This window comes from Priapulus caudatus, unplaced genomic scaffold (assembly GCF_000485595.1).
Source record: "Priapulus caudatus unplaced genomic scaffold, Priapulus_caudatus-5.0.1 Scaffold695, whole genome shotgun sequence".
NCBI lineage: Eukaryota > Metazoa > Priapulida > Priapulimorpha > Priapulimorphida > Priapulidae > Priapulus > Priapulus caudatus.
Window position 1 is genome coordinate 22009 of NW_014577756.1, and position 23675 is coordinate 45683.

The 23675-nt window shown below is 42.4% G+C and overlaps 2 protein-coding genes across 2 annotated transcripts in view; one reads left to right on the top strand and one right to left on the bottom strand.

Moving 5' to 3' along the window:
• The window catches only part of LOC106812870 (medium-chain specific acyl-CoA dehydrogenase, mitochondrial-like), an 18782-nt gene extending 4931 nt beyond the window's left edge, over window positions 1-13851 (bottom strand). The window contains exons 1-12 of the mRNA XM_014816864.1: window positions 13664-13851; window positions 10164-10248; window positions 9557-9654; window positions 8947-9016; window positions 8506-8606; window positions 8165-8245; window positions 7815-7945; window positions 7374-7482; window positions 6181-6252; window positions 5763-5835; window positions 4399-4493; window positions 2702-2950 (exon numbers count right to left, since the gene is read on the bottom strand). Of these exons, the coding sequence (XP_014672350.1) occupies window positions 2702-2950; window positions 4399-4493; window positions 5763-5835; window positions 6181-6252; window positions 7374-7482; window positions 7815-7945; window positions 8165-8245; window positions 8506-8606; window positions 8947-9016; window positions 9557-9654; window positions 10164-10248; window positions 13664-13681 (1182 nt within the window). The 5' untranslated portion in view covers window positions 13682-13851. The remainder of the gene's footprint in view (window positions 1-2701; window positions 2951-4398; window positions 4494-5762; window positions 5836-6180; window positions 6253-7373; window positions 7483-7814; window positions 7946-8164; window positions 8246-8505; window positions 8607-8946; window positions 9017-9556; window positions 9655-10163; window positions 10249-13663) is intronic.
• Window positions 13852-13913: 62 nt separating this feature from the next.
• The window catches only part of LOC106812863, a 16883-nt gene continuing 7121 nt past the window's right edge, over window positions 13914-23675 (top strand). The window contains exons 1-13 of the mRNA XM_014816856.1: window positions 13914-14068; window positions 17268-17391; window positions 17750-17828; window positions 18148-18189; window positions 18892-18987; window positions 19371-19450; window positions 19907-19977; window positions 20341-20463; window positions 20859-21011; window positions 21118-21225; window positions 21883-22088; window positions 22809-22979; window positions 23321-23450. Coding sequence (XP_014672342.1) covers window positions 14047-14068; window positions 17268-17391; window positions 17750-17828; window positions 18148-18189; window positions 18892-18987; window positions 19371-19450; window positions 19907-19977; window positions 20341-20463; window positions 20859-21011; window positions 21118-21225; window positions 21883-22088; window positions 22809-22979; window positions 23321-23450 — 1405 coding nt within the window. The 5' untranslated portion in view covers window positions 13914-14046. The remainder of the gene's footprint in view (window positions 14069-17267; window positions 17392-17749; window positions 17829-18147; window positions 18190-18891; window positions 18988-19370; window positions 19451-19906; window positions 19978-20340; window positions 20464-20858; window positions 21012-21117; window positions 21226-21882; window positions 22089-22808; window positions 22980-23320; window positions 23451-23675) is intronic.

Consider the following 23675-nt stretch of genomic DNA (forward strand, 5'->3'; position numbering starts at 1 on the left):
CTCCTGATAATACAACGCGGGAAGGACGCTTAAGAGTACATGCTCATAAATACAGTCCAACGAGAATATTATTTCTGCCGAATACAAGCTACATGACGCGCCACCTATGGTCGACGTCGCTGATCACGTGCTAACGTTCATTTGTCACGTGTCAGGACGAAGTGGAAGCGGCAGACGACGGCGACGATGCGAGCGGAGCAGCTGAGACATCACATCTGTGACGAGAAGGATTGTCCGGGACTACGGCGCGCCCAGGCGGCCGCCGAAGCTGCTGCCTTCTGCCGGCACTGCCTGCTCGATCCCGCAGACACGTCGCAGGCCAACTTGCTGGCGCGCGCAGGCATGCTGAGAAACATACCCGCACTCTACCTTCCGCCCTACCCGCGCATGTAGCGGCCGTCCCGTGCCTACCTACCCACCTCCTCCCCTCCCCCAGCGTGGGTCGCACGTACCCACGTAGATGCAGCAACCTGCTCCCACCACCGCCACAAGTCACACCCAGCACCCATCACCACCAGGGAGTCGTATCTAGCACCTACCACCACCAGGGGTCGTACCTAGCACCCAACACCATGCACCAGGGGGTCGTAGCTAGTATCTATCACCACCAGGGGGTCGTACCTAGCATCTATCACCACCAGGGGTCGTACCTAGCACCCAACACCACAGGGGTCGTACCTAGCATCTATCACCACCAGGGGTCCGTACCTAGCATCTATCACCACCAGGGGTCGTACCTAGCATCCTATCCACCACCAGGGGTCGTACCTAGCATCTATCACCACCAGGGGTCGTCCTAGCATCTATCCACCACCAGGGGTCGTACCTAGATCTATCACCACCGAGGGGTCGTACCTAGCATCTATCACCACCAGGGTCGTACCTAGCATCTATCACCACCAGGGGTCGTACCTCAGTCTCTATCACCACCAGGGTCGTACGCTAGCACCTACCCACCACCAGCGGGCTCGTACCTAGCAGCCCTAGCCACCAACAGGGGTCGTACCTAGCATCCTACCACCACAGGGGTCGTAGTTACGAGCTACTACCACCAGGGTGCGTACCTAGACTCATATAGCTGGTGTTTGTCTATTTAACACAAACTGTCTGACAGTTACTCCGAAGCAGCTTTTCAAAGAATGAGCATTGATATTGATTTGAGATTAGGCATTGCTAGATGGGACTCAGTGAACCATACGTCTACCGTCTACCAAAAGTCTACGTCAGCATTATGTGTAGTTCCCTAGATAATGTTACGGATATCCCCTCCACCCCCTACCTATATTCTAATGAATCTCAATCATCACTTTTATCTATTCATAACAATCTCAAGTAACTGCAGTTATTTCTTTATGTATTACTATGTAAACAGTATGTGAAGCACCTTATTATAACACACCTACAGATTTGTGCTGTAAACCACACTTCGTATTTACATATTTCACCGTGGAGAAAGTGTATATGGTAGAAATTTAACACATGATGTACAATATCAATAATAATTACTGTTCATGTTAAGATTTTTGTGAAATAAATAATATATATATATATTGTATAATAAAAACTGGAATGTTGTTTTTTAGCACAATAATCTTTTAAACATTTCCAACACAATGAAAACAAGATAACACTCCAATAATTCTTGTGACACAATTTCATTGAAAATACCTCACACCATAAGAAATCATACAATGCTCAGAAACAACCAGCCTTGCAGGCACAGTATATATACATTACTTCCCTGCTGATTACAAAGAGACATCATTAGAAGATAATCTATTCAATATGCTTCATATATAGTGTTGACATTTTACTTCTAATTTAGAAATTCTCCTCTTCCCGGAAACGCAACATGAACTGGGAAACTAGACTGCGCTCAGAGACGTGTGATTCATCGTTGCTGTTGTGCACTAGCCAGATGTTTCTCGTGCAATGATCACACGTTGGATCTTGCTGCTGTTCCGTCGTAGATCTGTAACAAAGTTCGACAGTTAGTTGCTCAGTTTGATTCAAATGTGACTTCTAACCACTGCAGTGTTTATTTAGCATGAGAATGAGAGCATATATTTTTGTTAAATTAAAAAATAGAATGAAACGTGTGCAACATACCTCGCAGATCGAGATAGACACCTGTACAACATACCTGGTAGATCTACACCTGTACAACATACCTGGTAGATCTACACCTGTATAACATACCTGGTAGATCTACACCTGTACAACATACCTGGTAGATCTACACCTGTACAACATACCTGATAGATCTACACCTGTACAACATACCTGATAGATCTACACCTGTACAACATACCTGATAGATCTACACCTGTACAACATACCTGGTAGTCTACACTGACAACATACCTGGTAGATCACACCACCTGTACAACACACCTGGTAGATCCACACCTGTACAACATACCTGGCAGATCTACACTGTAATAACATACCTGGTAGATCTACACCTGTACAACACACCTGGTAGATCTACACTGTACAACACACTGGTAGATTGCACACTGTATAACATATCCTGGTAGATCCAAACTGTCAACACACCTGGTAGATCTGCACCTGTACAACTAACCTGATAGATCTACACCTGTACAACATACCGTCGGTAGATCCACACCTGTACAACATACCTGGTAGATCTACACCTGTACAACATACCTGGTAGATCTACACCTGTACAACATACCTGGTAGATCTTTGCATCTCTCATCAACTTCTCGACGGGATATTCGCTATTAAATCCGTTTCCGCCGAATATCTGCACAGCATCCGTCGCTGCCTTGTTCGCCACATCCGCTGACAGAGCCTTGGCAATAGACGCATAGTACGTGTTGCGTCTGCCTTGATCCACCTCCCATGCTGCCCTCTGGTAGGCCAATCGAGAAGTTTCAATCCCTATTGCCATCTCAGCAAGCATAAATGATATAGCTTGGTGCTGGAAAGGATAACATAATAGGAAAAGATAACAATTAATATAATATAACGCAAGGGAATGTCAATAAAATTTATAACCACATTAAACAAGACATACTCAAAACAAGTGCCGCATAGCGACAGCGCTCATCTAACGTCTACTGGCGGTGACTCTGTGGTGGAGTGGTGGGATTCTAGTACCCTGTTAGTCCCAAATGTGTTCACATACACGCCGAAATAGTGGAATGCACAGAGATGGTATCAGGAACCTTCTCAAAAGAATGTTCGTTGGGATCGTTATGAAAGTGCCATGAGATGGCGTGTACGTTTGTGTCTTCAGATTAAAGATGGAAGCTCCCATCATTCGTAGTAGCACCATTATTTGCAAGACAGAATCTAGGTAAGCACTCATCCATTAACCTACGGCAAGCCTACAGGCTGCAAATTGCAATAGAGAGCTGCCACCTGTAACCAATTAATGCAGGCAAAAACTGCCCCAACACATGCACAGCCACTGGCAGTGGCATACGTGACATGTAACCAACTGACACGTGACGAATGACATAGAAATTATACGATTTAAGGAATATACACCTTTCTTAACCAAATTTAGCTTTTGAAATTTCACTGTGACATTGTAGCCTCATACATCCAGGCTTGTTAGATTCTACTAGCAAACCCCGGCAGTCAAATTCTTTCTACACGACAGTCAACAAATCCATGTTTAACCCTCCTCTTGAGGTAGGGGGAGGGGGAGGGATGGGGGGGAGGGGTGGGGGAAGGGTGGGGGAGGGGGTGGGGGAGGGGGAAGGGGGAGGGTGGGGGGAGGGGGCTCTAATAGCAAAAGCAGTTCACTCGCCTTTGTTAACAGTCAACAAATCCATGTTTAACCCTCCTCTTGAGGGTCAAAAGGATATCCGACACTTACTCTTCGCATGTCAGCAGAAGGGACATTTCATGGTCCTTCAATAAAGCCATAAAAATGCTAGGTCACCGCTGAAACAAAAAGTTTTTCAATCGCTCCGTCAGACCATGTCCTCAGAAAATGTCTAAAATCTGCCCTGTGCCCACTGACCTTTGACCTGTGACCTCCATTTCGGCACAGTGATGGCTTTTCCTACCATGATGCTATACACCGACTATCACGCGCCTAGGTCGAGCGTTTAGATTTGTGCCGCAATTTGCATTTCCTCCCTATACCTTAAGTTAAGGAGTGAATGTTCCCCCTTCTTTTACACCTCTTGACCTTTGACCTTTGACCCCCAGCTTCGACATCCCAACTCGTTTTGACGATCCCCCCGATGTGCCGAATATCGTGACCGTACGTCGAGCGGTTAAGATTTGTGCCAACTGTTGACGCACGGACGGACGCACGGACGGACGGACGGACGATCAAGCGATTCTACAAGCTGCATCTGACTATGTCAGATGAGCTAAAAATCTAAAAATGACAAGCCAGATACTATTTACCTCAGCGATGACTTTACCAAATGTTTTCCTCTCTAATGCATATTTCGTTGCTTCATCCAGTGCTCTCTGAGCTAGGCCCACAGCACCTGCTGCACCTGTAGGCAACAAACGGTCTTACCAAATATCCTATGCAACAATGAAAGTGTCAATGACACTGTAGCTCACCTTGAGTGTGATAGAAGAGGGAGGGGGGATATATAAATATGGGAGAACTCCTATTATATAGCATATCTCCCATTATATACTCTAGTCTTGATAATGATCTATGCGTAATTTTTGATGCGAAAATAAATGTTTCAGATCTGAAAGTCTGAAATCTGGGCGAGAAATGGCGCTACGCCGAAATGATCGCCATTTTGGTTTTCGAATATCGCGCAAATAAAAACAATAAAAGATTCCAGTCAAATTACTGTAACGAAGAATCTAAAACACAATATTACACTTAGGTATGATTGTAGAGTTGTTAACCAGTTAGACGAAATAAACGTAATAGGACGTTGTCATCTCTCCCATAGGAGTAACAACTGTTTTGGGCTCGCCTTACACATTCACATACCAAATTTAACAAAATCGAATGAATCTAGATGGCCATTTTCATTTTTGCCAAAAAGTGGGCATGGCTCGAAAGTAGGTCGACTGGTGTGCTCCAAAAAATAGGACGTTCAAATCTCTCCCATAGGAGTAACAACTGTATGCAATTTGAAACATGTGGGTCAAACGGTTCTTGAGTTATTGTTGACCGTAGGCAGACACTGAAATGCATAATGAAATTGCCAAAATATACCTAATTTGTATAATTTAAAAAAAATATCAAAACCCCTGTGATATGTTTTGGGGCCAGTCGTTATTCATTCACATACCAAAAATGAGCAAAATCCGTTGAACCTGAACTGACTTATTGCCATTTCCATTTTTGCCAAAAAGTGGACGTGGCTCAAATGTAGGTCAACTAGCGTGCCCCAAAATAGGATGTTCACACCTCTCCCATAGGAGTAACAACTGTATGCAATTTGAAACTTGTGGGTCAAACGGTTCTCAAGTTATCGTTAACCGTAGCCAAATGTTGACGGACGGACGGATGTACGACGGACAACGCCCCATGGCCATAGCCCATCTTGACGATGTCAAGGTGAGCTAAAAATTACATTCAAGTTATAATTGGACTGTACTTTACTATATGTACAATTATATAAATCAGGTATGCGTGTTCGTTCATTCGTGCGTGCGAGTCGAGTGCGAGAGTGTGTGTATGTGTGTGTGTGTGTGTGTGTGCCTGTATGTGTGTGTGCGTGTGCATGCACGTATGCATGTGTGCACGTGTGTAGGCGTATATATGTGCAAAAGCACGTAGTGCCACGACTAACTTACTGGAGGACGTGTCTTGTCAAATGCTCCCATTGCAACCTTGAATCCCACTCCTTCAGATCCTAATAGATTCTGAAATTATACAGCTATTATCAGTAATATCATTAACTAATGCAAACAATATTACGTTACTAGTAATACACACCACGTTTGACCTCTTTTAGTCATTCACGTCGACTACACGGGCATTCGCGCATACAATACAATTTATAAAACAAATATCTCTCGAAAAATTCTATTTTCAATCAAGCCATTTCTGAGTACTTTCAGTATATGATCTCTCAGTATTTCTCAGTGTCTCTCAGTATACTCTCAGTATAGTACTCTCAGTATATATAATATATATATTTATATATATATATATATATTATTTATATATATGTATGTATATAACTACAAATGTACAAACCAACCCACCTCTTTTGGCACTCTAACATCTTCAAATGTGATACCTCTGGTGTCAGAACAACGCTGCCCCATGTTCCATTCCTACATATTCAATTAAGAGATAAGCAATTAGAATGAAATTGCTACACTAGAATCTCAACTCAAAACAAGAGCCTGTGCACAGGAACGCACGCACCCGCACGCGCACGCACGCACGCACGCACGCACACGCACCCACACTTATTTTAATATGACACACATTTATTACTGGAAATTCTGGATTTAATCTAATGAAAACGGACTCTGTCCCAACATTCCTAGGGCTTCGAAAATCGAAAGATACCAGTGTGAGCAGGAATAAACAGCAGCATCCAAACTGAGAACTATACATCTATTTATAAATCCCATTTTATTTAATTATAATAATTAATTATAAATCCCCGCTTAAAAATATTGTGTCGACGATTGATTGCTTATATTGTGTCAAGTAAACATCGGAAACTATCACTAGTGTAGTAGATTATTAAAAAAAACTAGGCCATGGCTACGCGTCCGGTCATATATTTCTTATGTGAACCCAACTATATTTTTCCAGTAAAAAAACAATAAACAATAAGTTTTTACCATAATATTACTTACCTTTAGATATTTTATAAAAAAATGTTTTTGTAACTTTTCAAGCGATAGTAAATCCAGTAAAATCAACGATTTGAAAAGGGGCGTGGCCTAATCGTGACGTGGATTTTGGAATCTGTGCTGAGCTTTGTAATGGATGACCGGACGCGTAGCCACTGCGAAAAAACTATGGAGATAACAGAATGCATCTCTACTATAACTAAGACATGGTTTTGGCATGTCAGCACTGTACACTGTTTTATTTATTTGAGCATGATATAAGATGGTGGTACACATGCAAGCAGATGTCTCTGTGTATGACCACATATCCCATCAGCCGGGTAACGGTACACAGTACATGGGGATATTGCACTTTGAACACCGTTCGATAACAACCAATACACACAATTCATCAGTCAATTACCAACCGATAAAAAAAATGCTCGACAAGCACATACAGAGTGCGTGCCACGGTCGATAGCTACGATCGATCGTAACCATAAACAGGTGGTGGTCAATGCACATACAGAGTGCGTGCCACGGTCGATAGCTACGATCGATCGTAACCGTAAACAGGTAGCGGCAGTCAGTGCATCACACATACGTACCTTCTTGCCAAGAATCACACCAGGTGTCTCTCGTTCCACGATGAAACCCGTGAACGCTTTCCCAGCAGAGGCCTTCGGATCGCTGCTTGTTCGTGCGAGAACAAAGTACCTGAAAAATCGTCGTGAAGCCTAAGACTAATATTTACGAGGTACAAGGTAGCACCCACCGACTGTCACCCACCTTCAATCCCTTGCATTTTTAAAAGCATCCAAATTATTCAGATTAAGTAGCAAGTTATTAACGATTACGTTTATTATGACAGAATTTTTTTGGTGTTTTTCCGACGCCACAGATGAGTCTTGAGTGCCAGCACAGCTATCAACTGCCCCCAAGTCTAAAATACTGGAGACATATGGCGGAATCATCATGAAATTCACACAAAAACAAATGCGGTATTCGACTCTGGTAGGAGGAACGCTCCGGATGCATGCTGAACTAACCAATTTGCGTGGCCGCCATTTGTGATCCACATTTTCTGTCCGTTCAGAATGTATTCATCCCCTTTCTTCTCTGCTCGAGTTTTGACTCCTGCCACGTCTGACCCAGTGTTAGGTTCCGTGACACAGTACGCCTAGAAGCAATATCCTTCTAAAACCACATCACACGTGCCCAAGTAGGCACAAACACCTATACTGTGTACAATAGTGTAAATCTCCACGTGAACAATGAATACGACTACATTATTTATTCGAGATAATGTATAAGCTATCTAGTTATTTTAAGCAAATTAATGTTTAATGATGCCTCGTTTCATTTACTCTGTGCAATTATGTGAGAATCGATGACTTACACACATTAGAAGCTCCTCCATCATCCTTCCAAGGTATTTTTTCTTTTGTGCATCGTTACCAGCGAGAATCACAGGCATTTGCTAAATCAAATAGAGCCAAACACCATCAGTGTGAATTTCACGAATAATTCACTTTAAAATTGCTAAATACTAATAATCAAATTATAATATAATAATAATAACTAATCAAATAAAATACACTGATTAACAGTGTGTGTGTACTGGACTAGAAAATGTTATAGGGTTTTTAAAATACTGTACGATCACAGGGCTATCCTTTGAAGCAGTATCTTACTATTAAAATAGAGATAGAGAACGAGAGAGAAAGATAATTAACTAACGCCTAGTGTGTTGGCTTCAATAGCAGTCTGTACACCACTACAACCATATGCAAGTTCCTCAGTTATCATGCAGCCATCAAAAGTGCCGAGACCAAGCCCACCTGTTTGCGAAAACAATACACAATAAAAGTGGAAGAAGTGTCATCATATGCAACCTGCACAGCGTACATACACAATAATGCACATTAAACATCGGATTAACTCTCCTGGTATTTGCAAGCTGTCAGCATGGAATAACATACAGAGGGAATAAGAGAAAAATATATAACAGCGTATAAATAACAGAGGAAATGAGGGACATCAGTGGTATGTGTGTTTAGGAGAAGACACATGACATAAAACGTAACATAACACACCATACAGCAGTGCAACTATAGTGCAATAAGGGGTTCATTTTCAAGTAGACAGGCAAAGAATCAGAAGTAGATATTGGATATTTACCATATTCCTCTGGAATGTGAGTATTGATAAGGCCAAGGTTCCAAGTTTTTTTCAGGAGATCCCACGGATACTGGAAACACAATGCATCATAGATACACATGATTCATAAACGATCATCAGGGGTAGAAATTAACTTTTGAACAAGGGAGTCCAACGGACTCCCTACCCTCAAAAAGAAGGAGTCCGCAGCAAAATGCGGGAGTCCGCAGTCTGAGGTTCAAAATTTAAGATATTAACAATAACGCATGTGCTTATTTTTAAGATTTATGCAGTTGCACGTCTGCCAAATTTTCTTTGGACATTAGCTAAAAAAATACGGTAATTCCGCGAGGCCGTTCTCGGGAACAAACTAGTTAGTATGGCAGAATTTTCAGGGAGTCACACGGACTAATCAGGGAGTATTTGACTCCGGACTCCCGTTAATTTCGCACCCTGCGATCTACGTGTGCACTGCTTACGTGCTCGCTATATTAAAAAAAATTAAACACATTCTATTTCGTAACGTTTGTAACTTTCGAAAACATTAGACAAGAATGATTGATGCGTAAAAACACTCTGTGCAGGTCTCGTGTAGTTGTATTATATATAGTGCTGCAGATATAAGACATACTTCACCCGACCTGTCAAGGTCTCCAGCTTGAGGAATAATTTCTTCTCTGGCAAATTTTCGAGATAAATTTTGATACTCTTTCTGTTCCTCCGTGAAATCTGGACATGAATACGAACAAAATAAAAATTAAATTAACTTGATAATAAGTGCATTTTTAACAGAATGCTCCATGTATTCGTATGCATAAACAATCAGAGAAATTGAAAAAGTGAAATTGTAGTTTATTGCAAGAATGTAATATCTTTGCCGTTTTTAGGTTCAGAAATTGCATAAACCGTTAACTAGCTATCACAAAAGACTCAAAACGTGAACAAACATAAATTTAAGAAAACGAATGAGATACAGACTGATCAATTTATAATATATATATATTACAGATTTAAAATGGACACTGTACCAAACTTGTACCACGGTTATTTGCTGAAATTACATAGAAACGTACTCACTATTATTACTGCATGTTAAAAATAAAATTTCACCGAACAAAGCTTTACAATGCTTGGTGGTCACCGAAAGGAACTACTCGTTAAATAAAGAGTAGATAAAAACAATTTCACCCCTGATTATATACGTGACTGAAAACACTCAAATAAAAATACTACTTTACCAAAGCCAAAACCAGCCACAGCAGCCTTAGTCACACAACACCGGCGAGCTGACAAGCCATGATGTCTGGAACCAAGATGTACCAACTACAACAGATCAAAAAAGAAACAAAGATCAATGACAGTTAGTGATGTCACGATCATCGATTATACTCGATCATCGGTTGAACAGTGGCTCGAACCAAGCGCTTGGTTATCAAAATCCATAATCGATTAGAAGAGAATTGTCTGATGAGAATCAGTACATGTATTATACACACAGTAGTAAACAGTGCAAAACAAACAGTAAACAGGGCTAAACAAGCACATACATGCACACACGTACATGCACACGCAGGCATTCAACACCCCGAGTAACCGATTGTAACCGATCATCGGTTACTTGGGTCCAACCGATGATCGATTACGAAATTACAATCGATTGACAACACTAATGACAGTGTAGATTTGCTATAGATCCCTATGTGTACACGCAATTCAACAACAACACCTGAGATGATAAGAAGGTGTGTATTATATTACGATTCGCCCGTGTAATTCAACGCTTCAAGACCGAATCTTTTCATTTTGTGCCTTCTGAGGCTCGATCATTTCTTATAACTTACTAGAATCTAGAGACCATTATATATACTACTAGCGGGATACCCGGCATTGCCCGGGGAAATCAGTGGCGTTACTCAGTTGGTGACCGCTTGGTTGAAAGGAAAGTACCCAAAAAAATCTAACTATCTATCTATCCATGCATCCATCCATCCGTCCCATCCCATCCCATCGCATCCCATGCCATCCCATCGCATCCCATGTCATGCCATGCCATCCCATCCCATGCCATCCCATCCCATGCCATCCCATGCCATCCCATGCCATGCCATCCCATCCCATCCCATGCCATCGCATGCCATCCCATCCCATATCAAACAATGAAAAATAAAAATAAATAAAAATATAAAAGACATTAAAAATAAAAAATTAAAAATAAAAATTAAAAAATTAAAAATAATACATACTAAAATGGAAAAAAGGAAAAATAAGTTCCCCAGCTTGGACTCGAACCCGGAATCCCGGTGTAGGAGATGCATGTTTTAGCGATTAGGCCACTGCGCCATTAAGGGTATACAGAATGGATTCACACGTACGTGATGTTAATCTGTACGCACCGCCACCTATTGATGAATAGAATTTTTATCAAGTTTTCCTCTAGACTGCAGAGTTCTCTAGTTATGCGAGTATGGACTAATTCGGCTGAACAACTTTATATATATAGATACAGCGCACAATGGAGAATATGGGAAACTGTGTCAAATAGTTTCACTCATACCTTGTAACTTTGCACTCATAGATTTAACTATGTAAAGTCCTATTATATCCAGCGATAATTGTTTGACATAATAAAACCTAATAAATATAAGTTCTGCTTGCCCTTGTCACGTTCCTTAGCCAAGCTAGACATGTAATGATACTCGCAAGTCTCTCAATACCCCCATCAAATCCCAATACTCATAAACTCAATTCAATACAACTTGGCAAAGATTTTTCGTGTTTTGTCACAATGATGGATTGTGTCAAAGACATTATGGCAAACACACGTTTTATTTCATTCTCAATGGCCAGAGTATTGTTAGAAATACGCACAAGTTACATATGGTCTGCAAACTTTCAGTAAAACTACTATAACATCAGTGCGCAGGGTAGACTGAAACTAACGCATAGTGACAATGCTAATAGTTCACCTGCCTGTGTAGCCATTCGGTATCAGAACAAATACCCTCCGGACAATCACCCCCCGGACAATTACCCCCGGACAATTACCCCCCGGACAATTACCCCCGGACATTTACCCCCTGGAAATTTACCCCCCAGAGAATTACCCCCCAGACATTTACCCCCCCGACATTTACTCCCGGACAATTACCCCCGGACATTTACCCCCCCCCCCCGGACATTTAGAGGAGGAGTTAGAAGACGACGGAGAATGTAGTAGAGGAGAAGTAGGAGGAGGAGAGGAAGAGTAGAGGAGGTGCAGGTGGTGGTTGAGGAGGAGAAAGAGGAAGAGGGGAGAATGTGATGAGGAGGAGAAGAGGAGGTAGAGGCACCCTCCTCTACCTCCTCCCTCCTCCACCTCCTCTCTCCTCCTTCTCCACCACCTTCTCCCCTCCACTCCTCCTCCTCCTCAACCTCCTCCTCTCCTCCTCCTCCCCTCCTCCTCCACCACCTGGCCCTCTGCTACATCCCCCCTTCTCTACCTCCTCCTCCACCACGTTTCTCCCTCCTCCCCTCCACCTCCACTTCCCTCCTCTCCTCCTCCTCCTCCACCTCTCACCCCTCCTCCTCCTCCTCCTCCTCCACAACCAACCTTCTCCCCTTCCACCCCTCCCCTCTCCACCTCCTCTCCTTCTCCTCCTCCACCTTCTCCCCTCCTCCTCCTCCACTACCTTCTCCCCCTCCTCCTCCTCCACCCCCTCTCCTCCTCCACCTCTCCTCCTCCTCCACCTTCTCCCCCTCCACCACCTTCTCCCCCTCCTCCTCCTCCGCCACCTTCTTCCCTTCTCCTCGACCTCCTCCCTTTATCACTGTTCAACAATGAATAATGAACAACAAGTGAGTAATTGTCCGGGGGTAATTGTCGGGGGTAAATGTCCGGGGTAATTGTCCGGGGGTAAATGTCCGGGGGTAATTGTCGCGGGTGTAAATGTCCGGAGGTAATTGTCCGGGGTAATTGTCCGAGGGTGAGTGGCATGGGGGGGGGTTACCCCGGGCAATTGTCTGGGGGGGTGATTGTCCGGGTGGTATTTGTCCTAGAACCGGCTCATTCACACTGCAACGAGAACAACCAACAGCTATACCTAACTAACCATGCTTCATGATGATGCTGATTCTGCTCTAGAGAATCTCGGTTACAGTTTTTATAACAAGTGAACACTGTTCACGTCCCAAATGTCTACCCTCTGTGTCCCCACTAAAATTGCGGACTGTTCGCTGGCAGATATGGATCCGTGCGCCGCCAATTCATTCGGCGCACGGATCCATAGCTGCCAGCGCTGCATACTGTCGTACGACGTTCCCGCGGTCGCGTGCGCCTTCCCGCAGAACTGCGCGCAAGATCTGCGCTCAGCGCTTCCGATCAACAGCTTTTGGCAACGCTTCTCTAGTATCCCGTCTCATCTGGAAATCTTTGTCATCTGACGCTATGCTAGGCATAGAATAACGTCAGATGGTAAATATTTGTAGCGCATAACTTTCTGGTCTATAACGTGTATGTACAAAAACTGAGAAAGGAGGTCAAGCTTTGTAAGAACAACAGATTAATACTAATACTAAATAGTAATACTAATACTAATACTAATAGTAATACTAATAGTAATAGTATTAGTAATGGCTAATACTAATAGATTATACGTAATCACTAGTTTACTAGTAGTACTATTATTAAAGTTAGCACTATACCAGTCAAAAAGATTTGATTTTCAAAGAACACACAAGAAAAAACTTGTAGACTCGTTACCCTTTTAAGCAGTGCCATTTTTTCTGGTTCGTCTTCTAGTCTTCTTGTACGTGCTCAGCAGGGTAGAAGGTTCATCCACAGTCTCAAGACGGGCGCCGCTCTCCTTCATTTCGCTAATATTGTATTAAATGTTGAGTTATGAGCAAAGACCCCTCAGCAGAGTTAACCAGTCTAGACAGCAATAACTTTTTAAACAGCGGTGCATTCTGGGGTGGATTGCGAACAACAACAACAACAATCAAGAGAGCAGTCCTGCAGAGAGAAACTGCGATGTTTGATCATCGATATCTGTGTTTTTATATATCCAATATCCATGGTTTGATGATGCTGGATCTGTTATTACTACTATTATGCATACCAAATGCATAAAATAACGGCTTGAAATGAGTTTATTTTGGAATAAAGGTAACGAAAGTGTGTAAATGGGTTAACTCACAGGCACTTGACCGTTTCAATAATAAAATGATGGTTAATAAATACAACTTGTCAGTAGCCTACTACTACAGTACCAGCAATAGTCTTAATGTTTGATTTGACCTAATAACTTCACTTCAACACCGTTCAATACACCGCTGCAACACATAGCCCGCACGCCATTGTGCATGCACAAATACACAGTAGATAGGATGCTCCTATCTACTGTGTATTTGTGCATGCACAATGGCGTGCGGCTATGTGTTGCAGCGGTGTATTGAACGGTGTTGAAGTGAAGTTATTAGGTCAAATCAAAACATTAAGACTATTGCTGGTACTGTAGTAGTAGGCTACTGACAAGTTGTATTTATTAACCATCATTTTATTATTGAAACGGTCCAAGTGCCTGTGGGTTAACTCAATAACTGTGATTATAGGTCCCTGTACTCTGTAGGCTGTAGGCTGTAGGTTTTTAAGACTGTACCCCCACATTAACCAAACTCACGACATGGGTGTGTAAACGCTACTTTGAGCGAGAGGGCCGTACTCTGTAGACTGTAGCCTTGTATTTTGTAAGTTGTAGGCAGCACGAAGAGGGGAGGGCAGTCGTTAGTCATTACTATAAATGTTTACAACAACAAGCTAGGTGGCAAAACGTCTGTTACTGTTAGAAATTCTGACAGAGAGGTACTGCCAGGGCTCGAATTAAGCGACGAGAAGGGCAAGGCAATTTTTTTAGGGGCATGTGAGAAATCGCCTTGAATTTTCTCTAAAATGGAAGGGCACAGAGGCAACTCTCAAAATTTGAGAAGGGCACAAAGGCACTTTTGTAAAATAAAGGAAAACTCATAACAAATTAGTACATCAACATCGTCTTGCTTTTAATGTACAAAACAATATGCCCCCATGTAAGCTTACACCGTAACACCGACCCCTGTACCCCCCTCTGCTAATGGAAGTACAGTAACAAGAAATTTTACATGCCCGCTATCAGGAGCAAATAATTATCCGATGCTGTTATTATTCCCTCCTGCGACTATCGGTTTTAAGCTCATCATTGCAACTACAGCACGCACGCGCACGTGTTATGTTGACTCGACTAAAAACGAAACTAGGGCAGTAGCAGGGAACAATTTCCAGCCAAAAATTTGCATAGCAAATGTGCTATACAAAATAAATTTTGCATAGCAATTGGATAAATTTGTATAGCATTTTTTTTCAGACAATCACAGTACAAATTTACACCGCAGTGCATGCTTGGCGTGTTATCGTGTCTGCCTGTGACAGGCACAGCTAGCTTAAGCCTAGGACACACTAGCGATTCGCACGCTGCCCGGCAGCGTTTAAACAGCGTGCGAGCTTGGCACTCGTCGCGTCGCCAATGTCGAGTGAAAATAATATCGGGCCGGGCGAGTGAAAGTAAAGCTGACTCGCCCATGTTGGCGAGTAAAAATAATTGTCTAGAACTTTAATCAAATGTTGGTTCCTTCGTTATATATCCAAACATTGATGAAATACAGTTCTAGCGATTGTGAAGGGCGCTATCCGACTCCTCGACCACGACATTCTCACTTTATATTATCAAAGGTCGCCGAAGAAAGCAGCCCGCGAGAGCGTGCAGCGCCAGCTCAGCGTGGCTGTGTATACGTGCCTGGCGGCATACTGATTGATGTACGGGGGGGGGGGGAGTGCAGGATTGTTTAAAAGTCACGTTGGCCTTGGTGTTAACAAATCAATAAAATCGGCGTAACGTGGCATTTCATTGACGGGGCAAAGCAGCCCGAGAATAAAAGTAAATTGTAAACTTGTATGTTTTCGTTTACATCTCGCATGGGCTGCATCGCACAACTGCGATTCATAAAAAAATATGCGTAGCAAATGGCTGAAAATACATCGCGAATTGCGATGCGATACCAGGAAAATTATTCCCTGAGTAGATTAAAGGGCACTGACGGCAATTACACAAAAGGGCAAGGCAGGTGACTGCCGTCGGTCGGGTTGGATTTTCAGGGGCAGTACGGCGATTGATAGGGGCACCGACGGCAATTGCCGTCGGTTAATTCGAGCCCTGGGTACTGCCACAACTATAGTTACCTTCTGGCGCCTCACTAGGTAGTGACGTAAAACAACGACGTGAAACAATCGTCGAGGCTGGTTGGGCTCGCTATATAGGCTATCTATAAACTCACTATTTTTCTCTGGAGGCGGCAAAGCCACGTGCTGTTTGTGTTCTGGGCCGTTTACTCTAGGCAATTTGCCAATGGCTATTGACCATGTGTGATGTAATAGTATATAAATTGGTCTCGGGGCAACTGCCCCCCCCCCCACCGTTCTCCATTTTCCGCTAGCTACGACCGTGTACTCTGGTTTCTATTACCAGAGCAAATCACACATATATATTTCTGCAAGTGCAAAGCAACAACAACGCCTCCAAATGATCTTTTTCCCTCCGCTATTTCTCTGTTATTCCAGTCTAACTGCGGGTGTTGTGGAAGTACGTACCCTACATCGATTCATTTAAGTCATAGCACCACTCGATCATGACCTGTGGTCCAGTTGTTATATAGCATGCCCACCTGTGTGTTGAAAGGCTGCAAGTTTAAGCCCATCACAGGGGTGCAAAATGTTCTAAAGGTATAAAAACATCGCTCTCAGCATTTGAAACCTAGGAGTCCCCTCCTAGGTTAGCTTACCTTAAAATGGTCAGCCCATCTGCAGTATTGGAAACGTTAAAGAACCACTAAGAACGTAAAATGCTCGGCCAGTGATTATACCCACGATCACTGTCAGCAAAGAGGTTGGCTCGGCATAATGCTTAAAAGATTATCTATTGAACGACACCTCAACTTCCTATTCACACAGTTAGGAAATTGAGAGAGTGTGGCCAAGTACTAATATAGTTCGAGGTCCTGATACATGTATATCCACTTCGTTATGCTTTATGCCCGATGTCAGAAACTATGACCGAGAAATGTGTAACGCAGTGCCATGATAACTTGTACAGTCAACATATTAATGGAGGGGGTATTGGCAAGGATTCCAGCTGTCGAGCTTTGCAGGGTATATACTCTAGCAATGATATATGGTTAGTCGTACCTCTAATGTAATCCGTGTCACTGTATCAACACCAAGCCCTTGTATTTTATTAAATACTTTAGCCTCTAAGGGAGTGAATGTTATTTTATTTTAGGAAGCTTTGCCAAAGAGGCTATTGAACCACAGAATCTGATCAAGAAATCACTTACTAGTGAACTGGCAAAGGTTATCAAGTCCCTGCAACACGAGCAGATCAGCTCAGTAGAGCCGGTTTATAGGTATATATATGTACTTGCCATAATGTTAACTGATATTGTAAACAAATGATCTATATTAAATTATGTTAAATCTGAAAGTATGTATGTTTATTAACTGCATATCCTATTGGCAAATGTTTGTCATTCTTTGAAATAAGCTTTAAAAGTTTAAATGGACTGTTTGACTGATTAAACCTACAACTATCAACTTATATATATATAATCAATATATGCATTAATTAGTAGTGGGACTAAGTAGGTTTAAATTGAACTCTTGTCTCAAATCAAATTTCAAACTACATTCTTGTACAATGATTAGGATCAGCTACACAAATATGTGGCAAGTGGTCATGTGTAAAACTGTTTCATGTTGTTTCAGTGGAGATTCTGCAAATGCAGTTTGCAATGTCCTGGAAGCTATTTTCATACATGGACTCAAGGACTCCTTCTACAGTAAGGTGTGTGCCAGGACAAAAATACCATTTCTATATTATAAGTCAGAATTTCGCTTTTTAAATGTCTATATAAGAGCAGCAAATTAAAAAGAGTATACCCTTCGTCTTGCAAGTTATACTTGGTATGGAAAAACTGTGAATACATGTAATCCTTATCACTAATAATTCTTGTCATAAATGTGTAGGCATTTCAACCTTAAAAAATCATCAGCTTTTGCCAGATTTTATGTTTGGCAACACAATTGATTTAACATTTCGTGAGGTTATTTCCAGCGATTTTGCATTAGTTGATTTATATATTGCTGCTACCTAATTTTCACAGGCATCGTCAGCCATAATTGGAGGAGAGAGAATCCCTGAACCTGTAAGATTTTGTATTATATTTATATCTCAATCACAAGTTATTGTATAATAAATTAAGCAATTATTATTTTAGCAGTGATATTATGGGTGGAAGTGGTGATGATAGTGATGGCATTGGTGGTGATAATGGCAGTGGTGGTGGTAGTGGCAGGGTTTGTGATAGTATTATTAATCTTGGCAATGGTAGTGATGCTGAGAGGGTCTATGTCCCCCAGGGTACTGCCGGAGCGTACCCTGGGTATGGTCTGGTATACCGGAACGTACCGTGGTGCTATCTAATATTCCGGACCGTACCTCGCCTACTCCACTAACGAGTCTAGGGAGTCGCCTACGCCTACTCCCTAACCCTAACCCTAACCCTAACCCTAACCATATCAGATAGCTACCAGGGTACGTTCCGGCAGTACCCTGGGGGACATAGACCCTATGAGCAGTAGTGATAGTGGTAGTGGTGAAAGTAGTTAGAATGAAATACTTCGTGTTTAATTTTATGTCAGTGGTGGTGGCAGATGTGATTGTATCAAGTGTACAGTACTTCCATATATTATGTTCATCTCTTGCCATTTTCAGTACGTCAATCAATTGCAGTTTCTTATTCTGAAATGATGGTTTATAAAACATCAGTGGTTCAGAAAGACATGCCAATGTCAATGTACAGCAGAGACCATTTTTTCTACTAACCTCACTGCCTTTCTTTTTGCAGTCTTTCTGGGACTGTGTATCAGCGTATACACACAAGGATATCCTTTCACAGATAGATCATCTAAGTCAGATTTCAACAGAGATAGGCTACTGCCGGGTTTGTGCAATTATATTAGACAAGTGTTTACAGTAGCAAGATTTCAATAGGCCCACACTATATATAGCCACCAAACTTGGGGATTTATTGGGTAACCCTCTGGATTGATATGTTTAGTGTCTAAGTGGTTAACTTTAAAACAGGGACATATAGCATAACATACACGATAGTGAACCGTCACACTGTCTTCAAAGAGCCTTCAGAGTATCTACATGTTCTGTGAGGAACGTAATTACTATGATTATAATTTATAATTAGGTATTATGTATTTAATTGCATGAGACACGTTCGTTATTAAGCAGTCGCCTATGAAACCGTATAAGCATGTTTTCAGTGACAGAAACCAATTCTTAGTTTGCGGTCTGTGTGGCTTTATATTGTAGGTTTGGATTCGGATGGCTGTCAATGACAACTTGATGGAGAGTTATGTTGAGGCAATGCAAAATGATCAGAAGAACCTTAGGTACATATTTTTTAATTAGAATGTGTCTTGTAGTATTCATTTACCATAATGCATTTCTGTTGCATTAGCTAACTCATGATGTGTCATTGAAATATGTATTAATGCATGAATAACAGAAATATTATTTTAAAACTCACAGTAGGGTATGTATTTTGTTACATTGAATGTATGCTCATTATAGACCAAAGAAACAGTTAGTTTAAGAAAATAGACTAGTTGCAATATAGTTCTAGGATTGACGTTATGGTATCAAATTTTTTAGGGGCCAAGGTAGGTTAAGGGCTCATTCACATCTTGTTACCAGGTGGCAGGGAATTTTACTGTAATAATCGTTCTTTTAGAAGTATGTAAGTCCCGTGCTTCATTCAAGTCGCCAAACGGTAATCGTGTTGACCTGTATTACTTAAATTTGAAATGTAAATTTAACGTTAATTTATTGTCATGTTATTCTTTCAGGTACTATTATTCCCGGTGGGCTTACCTGAGGGACGTCGAAGAACCGGATATCATGAAGCAGCTTCTGCAAGGTGTGACATCCGAGCATCGAAAATGCGACAACAGTCTAATATTTTGTACTCGCCACGTAGAAAAAATGATTACGTACAATTTGATAATGCACTGCGTATTAGTAATATTACACATGACGTATATGTAGCTAATCCTACTTTAAGTCGATCCTTGCAAAAATTTCACTTTAATTATTATAAACATTATGTCAACAAAGGTGAAATGAAGTTTACAATTTAATGCACACACTTAAAAAACGCATCTAAGCTGATTGAGCCAGACTGATCTATCAACGGTGTATCAGAAAGGACGTGGTGGTCTCGTTCATATAGATACGTCAATTAATCATTGACGATACACAAAACACAACTCAACGATTTTAGGTTTGATGAATTTCAAGTTCAAGTTGGCGTACAATTCTAGTGTGTTGAACCAGTGGACAGATACACCTATAAACCTGGCCAGCCACCAACCAGAGGTACCTGTTGCAAGAGTGGCTTCTCCAGGTTTGTAGTGAATGCTACAGGGTTCAAATATACTAAGCAGGCTGCATTTATAGTTTTCTAAAATATCATTATGATCAGATTTGGTGGTTAGCAATTTTTAATTTCACTTGTAGGTTCCATAATTCTTTAACTAATCATCTCACGACCAAATAAAAATGGTCCTAAATTCAATTAAACAATCTTCAAATAAAAGCTTGTATAGTTGTCAAAAATGACAATTATTTTAAAATAGTCTGTGTTCATCAGGTAGTAATCATTCCTTAGTGCTACTTATTCTTTAGTAGTACTTCTGGTAGTACATCATGTAGGTCAAAGGTGAGCACTTGTATTTGTGTGTGATTTAGCTATGATAGGTGTCTTTGTATATATTCATTTTAAAAACTGCATGTTTACAGTGCCATCTGTGGCGAGAGTCGAGAATGTTAGCAGCCCTCAGCCTTCATGTGCCCCTGCAAAACCTCAACTACGTGATATAATACCAGCAGATCTCAGCGAAAGCTCAATCGAAGAGGTTGGCATAGCGGAGACCTCTGGAACCGAAATACCTGGTTAGTTAGCAGCTTGCATTTTTCTTTAATGGGGCGAAAAAAATGTAAGATTGCATCGTGCACGTTTTGCATCGTGTGTCAGCCGGTGAATTGTGGTAATTTTCAGAAGCGCCTTCTACTCCTATGCCTTGGCTGGAGTCTGCTATCGAGGCGGAACACTATTATGGGCATGTGGACGAGGAGGATGAACTGTGCATGTCTCACACTCAATCTGGTGAGCGGTGGGCATATTTCCCCCCTCCCTGCATCGTTGGTCGCATCGTGGACGATGATACCAGGACCAAATCTAATCGCTATTAATTATTGAATCTCTGTTGTTGTTGTAATCGAATGCCTAGCGAATGATGGTGGTTGGGTGCTTGCATGCCCTCATTCTAGAGCAGATTAAGTATTCAGGGTTCTGCCCACGGTGGGCGGCGGTGGGCGGGTGTGCCCGGCACTAATTTTTGATATTTAAAAAAAGAAGAAAAAAAAGAGTGATATATGGGCTTTTTATTGCTCAGAATGCAGGAAATTGAGTTTCAGACTATCAAAAATCAAAAATTTTCAGGGGGGGCATGCCCCCGGACCCCCCTAGATTGGCTTCGCGTCTACGGCGCAACTGGATGTGCCCGGCACTAAAAAATCCTGGGCAGAACCCTGAGTATCCTGTGCGATTACTTCGTCATCTCGTATCCATGACGTCATCTCGTCTTCTTGACACGTGATGGGATCCGTACAAATTTTCAAGGAAATATTTTCTCTAGCGCTACAATCATACACTAATCGATAAAACGTTGCCACGATCAAAGATTAAAGAACGTCTAAAGATTAAAGAATAGAGATTGTTTCCACGATCAAGGTTGATCGGTAACATATTCCCTCGTTCCAGCGTCGAGCGACACTTGCACTGCGGACGTCTTCGCCGAGCCGGCGGCGCCACCTGTTGTGAACGCCGCCGCCGCGCGGCAGCAGGATTGGTCGGACTACACAGCAGCCTACGTCGCGAGCACGATGGACGCGTACGCGCGAAAACACGACGACGACGGCGGCGCCCTCTCCGTCGAACAGCGCCCTCTACGCAAGCACGACGTCGACGACGACCCCGCGTCGCATCGTCGTCGTCGTCGCCACGACGACGCCGGGACGTCGCACGCGGGGGAGGAGGAGCCGTCGTCGGAGAGACGGGAGGCGAGGGAGGAGAGGAGGACGGGCGCGGAGCGGAAGGCGAGCGGAAACCAGTTGACGGCGCACGACGGATGGTCGTCGTCGTTCGAAGACGCGGTGCCGCTGCCGCCGCCGCAGCAGCAGACGCCCAGCATCGACGACGGTAGGCTACGTCGATCGTGGCTCCACCTGCCGAGCAATTCGAGCCTCTCGTGCGTGACGGAGCGTCGGAACACGTCGCCTCGTGTGATGCGATGAGATTGTTGGAGCAGACATTGGTCTGAATCGTAGAAGTGTTACATGGTCACGGATGTCTGTCGGTCATCACTTGCATGGGTGTTAAATGTCCGTCTGTACTGTAGACGAATTTCTGTCTTGAGAAAAATTCTGAAATTCTTTTTTATCATTTAAAAAAAATCACTTTTTAATTTTTTTAAGTAAATTTTATCTAATGATCTTAGCTATGTATGCTTGTTATATATTCTTGCATAATAGTGTTTTATCCAAGTTTTTGTTTTACAAATTAAATAGATTTTAGTATTTTCTAAATTTCTATCTTATCAGGAAATGTCACAAGATGTGTTTTATATTGCACAGAATCCATAGCTCAGTCCCCACTTTTTTTGTTAACACCCATGCACTTGTTTGCAGGTTTTTTTCATTGTTGGTGATGTAACGGGGTGGTTTGCTGACGTTTCAGGTCAGACGTACGATGCTCTGCTGAAGAATTACGCTCCAGCCGTTACGTCCACTCTCACCAGTATGGAAGACGGTCTGATGAAAGACGGATCAAACTCTGATGTGTCACCATCACTGATAAAGGTATTTACAACTTGCAGCAGTTCTTGCGAACCAGTAAGGGGGGTGGTAAGTAGTAATTCGGTAGTAAACCGTTAATATATCATTATAAGGAGATGCACATGCGGTTTTTACATGATCAACATGGCCTACAATATATTTCCGTTACCATCCATTTTATTTTTTGAATGAAGTTGTAGAAATTGTATCGTATGGTAGTCGCACGTCTTCCTACGACTTGTTTATCCTGTTTTAGAGAAAAGCACCCATCTCTAACCCTCGCTCATATCGTAACCGTCTCTCGTGCTCACACACATTCGGCATGTAATGTATGTAGCTATCACGTTTTTGCGCATTTATCGTAGAGCTCCTCTGGCCAGCAGGAGAGTGGGGATGAGGGTGACGGACAGCTACAGTGGCAGCTAAGTGATCCCAGCGATTTCGAGGTGCTGCCTCTGGGTGTTAATATCACTTCCGAAAATGCCGACTTCGTGAGTACCGTTAATATAACTGTCGCGTGAAATAATTGCAGATATTTGTGATATTATCTAAAGGTTCAGAATGCCTGCTCGTAAAGGTGGTGGTTGGTTACATCTCATGCTGTGCTTATGTGTTATTAGCTAGATCATTTCCATGCATAAGCCAATCTCACGTTTTGAAAAGCGTAGTGCAGCTGAAGGGGTCGTTGTCGTATATGTACCCTAGTATAGTACCCGAGGT